Consider the following 9,944-nt stretch of genomic DNA (forward strand, 5'->3'; position numbering starts at 1 on the left):
TATAGCCAGTATAATCAATGATCTATGAGAACTATACAATATAGAAAGATGAAGCATTTTCCTCACTAATACCATGATCTTAATCTAATCGAGTGGTTTTGGAATTTGATGACTCCTTTTCTTACTGGAGCTGGCTTCTTCAATGCGATCAAATTAATGAAAATGACAGAATTAGAGGAAGTGATCATCCTGAAATATTTCATATAATAATGATGTTGGAAAAAAAGTGATTTGAACACAAGGGAAGAGGTCATTCATAAGATACTAAGAAGCATGTGAATTTATGTTTTTTTCCCACTACAAGAAAAATAATTGGGCTAATTACTCAATGCAGAAATATTGATGACACTGAACTCATCAAAAACATTATGATTTTTACATACATACATATATATATATATATGTACATACATACAAACACACATATAATATATCTACAAGTCTTGCAAGTCTCTGAAACTACTGGAGGGATGAAGCACCATTCATGCAAAAGATATTCTCTCATTTGGTGTTTTGATGATGGTGGTGGAGAGCATTGTCTAACAAGTTGCTCTAAAATCTCCCATAGGTGTTCAATTGGGTTGAGATCTGGTGACTGCAAAGACCATAGCATATGATTCACATAATTTTCATCCTCATCAAACCATTCAGTGACCCCTTGGGCTCTGTGGATGGGGGTATTGTGTCATCCTGGAAGAAACCACTCCCATCAGGATAGAAATGATTCATCATAGGATAAAGGTGATCATGCAGAATAACTTTGTATTGATGTGCAGTGACCCTTCTCTCTAAGTGAACAAGTTTACCTAAACTATGCCAGGAAAATGCCCCTCACAGCATAACAGCCACCGGACCCCCTCACTGTTGGGTTCAAACATTTAGCCCTGTACCATTCTCTTGGTGTACCCCACACAAGCACTCATCCACTTGTTGAGAATGCACTGAAACCCTACTATAAAATCCCTCTCTATGTAGTTGTCGATAGACTTCTTTCTGATAGTTTGATCAAGTACTGCATTGACATTATCAGTCATCTGAGGAAGAGTGGCTCTTGTTTTTTCTAATGCACAAGCATCACGGTCATCAAATTGACCACAATTTCCAACCCTATTTAATGATGTCTTTCCCATATATCTAAACGCAGATATCATCTTAGTCACTGTCCCTATTGAAACACTAACCAGTATTTGTGACTGAAACTCTTGCCATCCATGCATCAATAATGAACCCTCTTGACATTTTGATCCAAAATCGAGGTCAACTGGGCCTGCTCAGCATTTTTCTACATGCCACAGAGCATGATAGGATGTTAATTGCTTAACTGTATCATGCAGTACAGCACACCTGTATGGAAGCATTTACATTTATTCAGGTTTTTAACTTTTGTCACCAGACTGTGTGTGTGTGTGTGTGTGAGAGAGAGAGTGTATATATATATACATATATAATTTTATTTTTTTACACACACACACACACACACACACACACACACACACACACACACACACACACACACACACAGGATTTTTTTTTTTTTTTATGTTCTCTTTAACTTCACTGAAGACCTGCATGTTTACTTAGTGGATGGCTCGGTCACGGAAACGCGAAAAATCAGTTCAAGAATGCGAAACGAAACATATACGCATGAAATACCTATAACTCATCTGAGAAATAACCAACTTTCACGTTTGATGATCAACCACCCCGAACAGTATCTAGACAGCCTTCTTCCTGATTTACTGAACTCTGAACTAGGCAAATGTAATCAATATATGAATGTTTAAACTATGTTAAATTCGTGGCAGTGGTTCTTAAGTGATATCAAGCAGACTTCACATATCAACAAAAAAATTAGTGCGAGTGTGACAAGAAAATAATTAGCTTTTGTTCTTGTAACTTCAACCAGGGGGGTATCGCAGGGCAAATCACACACTCTGCCATCTACCAGTAGGTCTGGTAGAAAGCATTTTTCAGGATGTCGTGGTTCTCATGTGAGGAATCCTGTACTAGTACCAAATATTTTGCTAGTACTTTAGGCTCTCGGTGTCTGTTAAAAGCTATTGCTCGAGCGATTATTAATAATTTGTAAAGCTTGTTTACTAATAGGTCTGTTTCGCATTCAACCCGTTGTACAGATATCAGATGTAAAAGTGTATCTTGCTGTTATTTGGTTGTTACTGCAACAATTAGCTTGATATCCTAGTGATGCAGCTGAAATACTAGCTAGCTACGGATAACTTGTCTGTTAAAAGTGAAATTTATAGACACGTAATGGTTTTGTAGGATAATGGTGGTTCGATATTGGTATTACTGTAGGTTTAGGTAGTGGAAAGGCCAGTATTTTTTTTCTTCTTCTGCGTGGTGGCGAACTTCTTGAGCTAAGCTCAGTAATGTCTACATATCTGTATTTCATGAAGTATTTCACAAGCCGAGTAAATATGTTTGCTTGCGGTGTGAAACGCTTAACTGTACCCACATCCCCATACATTTCTATTTGGAAGAATCCTTGGAGAATCGTGTGTCCTCTGATGTCGCTGCCTTCAAGGACAGATACACAATCTAGAAGATTTCACGTTTCGACTGTATCTTTGAAGAATCCACGAGACAGTTTAACATCAGGAATCCCAAAGGGGTGTGCAACTGGTGATGATGCCATTGACAATAAAACTGAGGAGGACTTTGGGTCCCATTCCAGAAACTTTGCAACCAGGAGGATTTTCCGAAAGACATCACCTGAATTTCAGGACCTGAATTACAGAGCAAGTGCTGATGAGAATGATATGGAAGAGTTGAGGCCAAGACCAGTCATAAGAAACACATCTTACTGGTACTTCCTTCAGTGCAAGAAACTGATAAAGCAGGACAAGGTAGAGGAAACTTCATACAGTTGCAACTGTTGACATGAAGCAATGCCGCTGTCTCTTCATGCAATTTGTCCTCCACAGCTTGCTGAGGCGCTAGATATGTTTGAGACGCAAATGCTGAAGGGTGAGCGTCTGCAGCCAGAAGAATACAACTACACTGTGCTGATTGGAGGCTGTGGACGTGTGGGTTTCCTCAAAAAGGCTTTCAAGTTGTATAATGATGTAAGTTTGTACATTTTGACAAGAGTGGTTATCGCATTTTGAGAAATGTGTTAAGTGATTTAAATGAGTGCTTTTGTAAATTTACATTGATTTAATTTGGTGGCTGTTATTTCTCCCTTTTGCATCCTGTTGCCCTGCTCATAGTTAGTTTTCTGTTTGGGAGATCTAGGGAAACCTGGTTGCTGCTTTCTTAACGATGTTGGGGTTGGTAAGGGTATTAATCTGAGTATCCCTGTCAGTTTCCAAAACTAGTGGTCTCATTCTAGCCATCTAAACATACCCCCTGCAGTTGCGTAATGATGCATGCACTTGATTAATTTCCCCAGTTAAAGAGAAAATAAGTAATTCGATTTTTTCTGGCTAAATAAAAGTTGTTTTAAAAAGAGATCAACTAAATGCAAAATGTGAAATGTGCATTTAGCCAGAAGTACTGTGAAGTTTCATGTCTTGTTTCATGAACAGATGAAGAAGCAAGGCCTCCGACCTACAGATGCCACCTACACTGCTCTGTTCAATGCCTGTGCAGAGTCCCCCTGGAAGGACTCAGGTTTGCAGCAGGCTCTCAAACTGCAGCAAGAGTTGAAGATGAAGAACGTTCAACTCAGCCTGATCACTTACCATGCCCTACTGAAGACCCAGGCACTTTGCTCTGACATCAGAGCCTGTTTTCACGTTCTGCGGGTATGAATGGATTGGGGGATTGTTTTTGGCTTCATGTAATTTTTCTTATCAGATGAACTGAATCTGCCATATTTTTTTATATTGCTGTAGGAGATGCTGCAAAATGGCCATGCAGTCACGCAGGAAACATTCAACTTTCTCTTGATGGGCTGTATTAAAGATAAAGACCAAGGATTCAGGTTTTCCCTGCAGGTTAGACTCGCCTTAGTGTATTCCGCCGTCATGTTACCGCATAAAATAAATGTCTACGTTCGAAGTATCTTGGGTTGCTGGGTAACTCGTAGGATGATGCCCTGTTGGTTGTAATGTCTCCCGAGGGTGGGAGGGTTTCAGTCAGCCAAGACAATTGCATGTCCTTGGATGCCAGCTACCCCCATTACCTGTTGAGCAGCACATGCAGTGTCTTACAAATCATGTCTGTGTGAGCCCAACTTGCAAACTGTGGAACAAGAAGCGACAGCTGAAGTTTCATGCTCGTCTGCTCTCTTCCAGATGCAATGAGCATTGATAAGCACGATTTGGCATTCCAAATTGGGAAGAAAATGTATCTCCAAGTTTGATTCTGCATTGCTTTCATAAGTTCACCATTTAATCTGGGAAATGTATTAGTTGCCCTAGTTGTCCTTTTTGTTTTCGTTTCAGGTTTGGCGTCAGATGTTGAAGATGGGGATAAGGCCCAATTCTCACAGTTATAACTTGTTGCTGCGTGCTGCTCGGGATTGTGGTATTGGGGATCCTGCTCTGGCCTCCTGTTTGCTTCTGAGGAATGAAGAGGAGTTTTCCCAAAAAATTTCTAAAGGAAGGAGAGGTCAGAAGGCAAGAGATAAAGAAGAGCCACATGTGATGGACATAGATGTCTTTGAAACCAGCCTTCTTCTGGACACAGAAGTTACTTCATTGAATAAGAAAGAGGCAGACAAGTTGTCCAAGGAAACATACACCCAGCCTCATATAAAGCAGAATAACTTAAATTCCTACATCACTTCAGAATTACAATCCATGAGCAATAACCAAATGGTTCCCACTGAAACAAGCTCTCTACAGTCTTCAGTGGCCAGGGCCAGCTTTCCCAATCTTCTTGACCGAAGGATAAATATGACAAATGTCATCTCCTTGGGGGCTGTGACTAGTGCCTCTGATCGGCTGGCACTGATAGGGAACATGGAGGGATTACTTAGCAAAATGGAGGCAGATGGTTTGAAGCCCGACATCAAGACTCTGACTTTGTTAGCAGATATTATAGCACCTGGTGAGCAATCAGAATTGAGCTTGCTCTTGGTTGCTGAACAACACAAACTAAAACCAGACATCTCTTTCTTCAATTCCCTTGTGCGCAAAAAGGCAAAGTCAGGGGACTTTGAAGGGGCAAAGGTATGAAATATAAAACTTAAGAATTAAAAATGAAATATACAATCTGCATTGTTCATATTGAAGTGCAGTTCAGATTCACCTTGAATGTAGGAATAACCTGCAAATTTACATTCTCAATGTCAATTTTTTAGGCTTTTTTGCCAGTAGTGGCAAAGATGGGTTTGGAACCTAATCTTCACACATACAGCAATTTGGCAGTTGCCTGTAGCAGAGAGGAGGATGGACTGCAGCTACTGTCAGATATGAAGGTAAAAGCATATTAATCTGGTGACAGTTATGAAATTTACCAGTAGTTCAATAGTGTGGAGTTGTGTTCTGCTTCATTAAAACATACACTAAACGGCCAAAAGTATGTAGATACCTGACATCCAACATCTCATCCAAAATTATGGGCATTAATATGGAGTTGGTCCACCCTTTGCTGCTATACCAACCTTCACTCTTCTGGGAAGGCATTATATTAGATGCTGAAGCACTGCTGCAGGGAGTTGCTTCCATTCAGAGCCAGAAGAGCATTAGTGAGGTCGAGCACTGATTGGCCGATTAGGCTTGGCTCGCAGTTGGCTTTCCAACTGATCCCAAAGATGCTGGATGGGGTTGAGGTCAGGGGCTTTCTGTAGGCCATTATTGTTTTTCCACACCGTTCTTAACATACCCAATTCTAGAACTAGGGGGGCCTTAGCCAAACCATGAAAAACAGCCCAGACTGTCAAGATACTTTTGGTCATGTAGTGTAATTCTGGCTTGTTTCAATGCTTCCCTTCTTTTTTTTCAGGTTTCAGGTATTACTCCCAATGCCCATGTATATAGTGCTCTAATCAGTAGAGCTTCCAAGCAGCTGGATTACAAGTACCTGAAAGAGATCCTGAAAAGTATGAAGCACAACCAGGTTCCTGCAACAGAAGTCATCATAAGGCAGCTAGAATTTGCTGCTCAGTACCCACCAAACTTTGACAAGGTCAGAATGTGAAGCGATTTAACTCACAACGCAGACAGACTTAAGTCTAACCTAAATGTACAAGTAACAGAATCATATTAACTTTCCATTAAATTTGGTAATCACTGTCAGTGTTCAGAAGGCAACAGTTATGCTTTTAACATTTACATTCTTGTATACTCTTCTTTTTCAGTACAAAGCCAAAAACAACTACCTGGAGAAGATTGATGGCTTCAGAGGGTATTACCTTCAGTGGCTGAAGTCAATGCCAGGACAGAATACTCCACATCCTTGGGATAAATATAAACCACCAAGAAAGGAACCTATGAAGTCTGAGGGCAGTTAATAAATCAGCCTACCCAGAAACAAATAATGAATCAATGATTACAAAAAATCTATTATACATTAAAGATGTATATGACTGAGAGATGCTGAGAGTTATTTTAATGTTAAGAGTATTGACAAAATTTGTTAAAATAAATAGCTGTATCATATTGAAATACTTCATAATAAAGTGAAAATAACCAAAAATTGTTATTATTATTATATATTGTTATCAGGTTTGTTTCTTCAATAAATAAACTACTTAAATTTTATATTAAAGATTTCCTTAACAGATTAATTGTATTGCATTAAATACTTTAACAACATTGGTTCTTAACCGGAGATGTAGATGAGACCTAGTGCTGGCAATCGGTGTAAACTCCTTATCAAAATTAGAATACAAGCATGCCCTTGTCTGGGGACAGCAGTTCTCAACCCTTGTCCTGGAGTAGCCTGTACATGCTGGTTTTTGTTCAACTAATCTTTTGATTAGCTCTTTAGTGTCTGATATTTCTAGTACATCCAAAGCACACTGGAAGAAAATGTATTCACTGCAATTTAGTGAAAATATGAAAATTTTAATTTATTGTAGTCAATTACATTGTGTTGCCCGGGAATTAAATAAACCTGGATAGGAACTTTTCACGGCAAATCAAAAAAAATAAAAAAGGGTGGTAACTAAAGTAAATTAAAAATAGGTTCAAATAAAACATTCCTTGGTCCAGAAATGCCACTGATAATGCCATTGTCAGCCAGACTACAAGTAGTAAGCGTTCACAAAACTTCCTTAACTGTTAAAAACTTGAACTTGATACTTTAAGAGTATACATCCTTTGCAACTCCAGATTTGTTATTTGATTTCACAACAGTAAAACGGTCATTGTCCAGGAATATACATCAACATGACAGGACAATCTTTAAGTTATAGGCCTTTGATGTTTACAAAATGGCTACAGATGGTCTTGAGGCGCAGAAAAGAAAACTGCATTTCAGCCAGAGCATCCTCTGCATCCACAGTGAGTGCATTCAACAATCCTACCCTATGGGAGGGGGGGAAAAAAGACATTTAAGAGTACAAGTAATGTATACCATAATTTCGACTGCTCTGTTTACTCAAAAGATATTGAGAAGTTAGGCTTTGACAGAGCTCATGCATTACTGTTACATAATATAGAACATGAAAAAAGAAATAGAGCTCACCACTTCAAGTTTGCTTTTCGGCACTCTGCAGATGCAGTTTGTTCCGAAGTTTGTATCTCTGGTCTGGATGCAACGTAAGCAGCACAAATTTTCATAGCCCTGCTTCTTCCACTTCGCGATCAGGTTCTTATCTGCATACCCTTCTTTGATGCAGTACTCGTAGAGCTCTGTCGATGTATTTCGCCACAATTTTGCAAGTCAATTTGGGCAAAGATTGGTGAAGAAAAATGATCTGAGTAAGTACACCATATCTGCATCGCATTCAGCAACCGGCCGCATACGTACCTCTACTGATAGCCTTTCGTTTGTAGAAAAGGTCGAAAATGTAGCGGCTCCGTTGATGGTGCAGTCTGAAAATGGGCCACAGAGATTCCACTTTCCGTTTGCCTTCGTGTGGCTCAGTCTCGGCTGTGATTAAAATCAAAGTCGTGATATATAAATGTACCAATCGACCACATAAATTGGCTTACCTTGTTAGCCACCATCATGTTCACTGCCGCTGCTAAAACGTTAGCAATCAACGGTCGTGATTCTGTCGAACTCACCTTCCCTCATTTTTTGATCCAGCTCATCCAGAGTTGGTTCAATCAACTCCCACCCGTCTGGAGGCGGTTTTCTACTTCTTTTTACCTTCGGCATTGCTGAAATAGTACAAAGACAACAAGCAGTCGCAAAAAGAATATCGCTGTTGTTTCCTCGTCTTTCTGTCTTCTTTGGTTTCCTTTAACGGCGGTTTACAAACAGCAAAGGGTGCACTACTGCCACCCACTGATCAGGAGTGCGAACTGAGAACTAGTTGGGGCTATCGAAAAAAACCCCCCCCTCAAATTCTGTTAATTAACCGCGTTGCTTTCAACTACTGTATGAAAAAACCTCATGCAGTGAGCATCTAGTTCCTCTCCTATCTCCTGCAAACTTGTTCTCACCTCTCATAACATCTTTCTCTCTTATATTTGCTACAATCATGACATTGAAAACAGTTTTTACTTCTCCACAGAAATCACACTTACCTGAGTTGTGCTTATTGACAGCATACAATGTGCTATGTAATCCTGTGTGACCAAGTCTAGATAAAACACTCTTCACTTTCCTTTTAAGGTCAAGTTTTTTCAGCACTGATTTTGAAGCTGAACCATATGTTATACACCCATAATCCAAAACTGACCTAATTAAGCTTATTGACTTCAATGGTGATCTGTCAGCTTCCAATTCCGTGCCAGCTACACATCTCATAACATTAAAAACGTTCTTACATTTAGTAATTACTTTTTCAATGTAGATACTCCATGTGAGCCTGGCATGAAACCAGACCAACAGGAATCTAAAAACATTAACCCTTTCCAAATATCTTCTATATATTTAAAGTTTATAATCCTCTGTGATTTTCCTCCATGAGAAAAATACAATCTTTGTTTTTTTCTACAGAGAATCCAAAGCCCCACTCCAAGGACCACTGATCTACTTTATCTATAGAATTTAGTAGTGTTTTGCCATATGGTTGATATTTTCCCCTCTCTTCCATAATGCACCATCGTCTGTTGTTTCTTCTTCTTCCTCTTTCCTTTTATATTTGTGGCAGAATATGCACCTGATAGTACAATACTGCCATACACTGTTCAGATCCAGAATGATGACCACATTGCATCCTAGGATACAGCCCTGTAGAGCGTAAAAACTTCAGAATCCCTTTCTGGATTGTCTGGCTATTCTTTCCTTCCCAATTGAGCAATGTTTTAATGGAAAACGAAGACATGCTTAGTTCTGAGATTATTACAATCTAACAAAACATGCTTTACTGTTTACAGACTACCACACTCGACTACCACATCATAGTCCATCACGGTCTTGACTCTTTCCCAGTAGTTTTCAACCCACTCCCCAACCCAAAATGGCCCATTCTCAATATAAATAATTTCACTTAATTTCGATCTCTCCCATAATAAACAGATCCTTTCTTGATGGATGTTTATATTGCATAAGAGTGTCCCTCTCTCCTATCTGTTTCCCATTGCCTTTGCCACTCCTTCTCCATACTCTGTAATTGCACTACTATATTCCATTTTCCCAAAAGATATACTGACTTGGATATACTTTTCTGACTGTAGATCTGACGTGGCAACTTTATTTGCCATTTAATTTCCTTTTATTCCCTTGTAGTCTGGAGCCCATAAAAAGGTCACCTCACTTCCCATCTTCTCAAGTAAAATGTTTGGGGAAATATTCATTTCATATTTTATTACATATTATATATTTTACATCTGCTTTTCATATGTAACGTAATGGTCGCTAATCGATTTTCAAAATACCGTCAGGGAAGTTTTATTTTGCCTTAAAATTATGATATT

General features: G+C 39.2%; 2 protein-coding genes across 2 annotated transcripts; one reads left to right on the forward strand and one right to left on the reverse strand.

Annotated features, from left to right (window-relative positions):
• The first annotated feature begins 1,958 nt into the window (after nt 1-1,958).
• On the forward strand, nt 1,959-6,606 carry ptcd1 (pentatricopeptide repeat domain 1). Its single transcript, XM_064322584.1, has 8 exons — nt 1,959-2,867; nt 2,946-3,086; nt 3,549-3,767; nt 3,858-3,959; nt 4,410-5,138; nt 5,270-5,386; nt 5,914-6,096; nt 6,269-6,606. Exons 1-8 carry the CDS (start codon nt 2,391-2,393, stop codon nt 6,419-6,421), a joined length of 2,121 nt encoding a protein of 706 aa, XP_064178654.1. The 5' UTR covers nt 1,959-2,390; the 3' UTR covers nt 6,422-6,606.
• Nucleotides 6,607-6,956: 350 nt separating this feature from the next.
• Nucleotides 6,957-8,344, reverse strand: bud31 (BUD31 homolog). Its single transcript, XM_064322588.1, has 4 exons — nt 8,145-8,344; nt 7,885-8,007; nt 7,600-7,766; nt 6,957-7,439 (listed from the first exon to the last, which is right to left on the reverse strand). The coding sequence occupies exons 1-4, from the start codon at nt 8,236-8,238 to the stop codon at nt 7,389-7,391; spliced, it is 435 nt and encodes a 144-aa protein (XP_064178658.1). The 5' UTR covers nt 8,239-8,344; the 3' UTR covers nt 6,957-7,388.
• Nucleotides 8,345-9,944: the final 1,600 nt, after the last annotated feature.

The sequence above is a fragment of the Anguilla rostrata genome, chromosome 2 (genome assembly GCF_018555375.3).
Source record: "Anguilla rostrata isolate EN2019 chromosome 2, ASM1855537v3, whole genome shotgun sequence".
Lineage (NCBI taxonomy): Eukaryota > Metazoa > Chordata > Actinopteri > Anguilliformes > Anguillidae > Anguilla > Anguilla rostrata.

What these genes read in the sequence shown, in the direction of transcription:
- ptcd1 (XM_064322584.1), top strand. Translation starts at nt 2,391, where the DNA reads ATGTCTACATATCTGTATTTCATGAAGTATTTCACAAGCCGAGTAAAT. An exon ending in AACTGATAAAGCAGGACAAG is followed by an intron (nt 2,868 to 2,945) that starts GTAGAGGAAACT and finishes TGTCCTCCACAG; the next exon opens with CTTGCTGAGGCGCTAGATAT. An exon ending in AGCTACTGTCAGATATGAAG is followed by an intron (nt 5,387 to 5,913) that starts GTAAAAGCATAT and finishes CTTTTTTTTCAG; the next exon opens with GTTTCAGGTATTACTCCCAA.
- bud31 (XM_064322588.1), bottom strand. Translation starts at nt 8,238, where the DNA reads ATGCCGAAGGTAAAAAGAAGTAGAAAACCGCCTCCAGACGGGTGGGAG. An exon ending in ACGAAAGGCTATCAGTAGAG is followed by an intron (nt 7,767 to 7,884) that starts GTACGTATGCGG and finishes ATACATCGACAG; the next exon opens with AGCTCTACGAGTACTGCATC. An exon ending in CGAAAAGCAAACTTGAAGTG is followed by an intron (nt 7,440 to 7,599) that starts GTGAGCTCTATT and finishes CCCCTCCCATAG; the next exon opens with GGTAGGATTGTTGAATGCAC.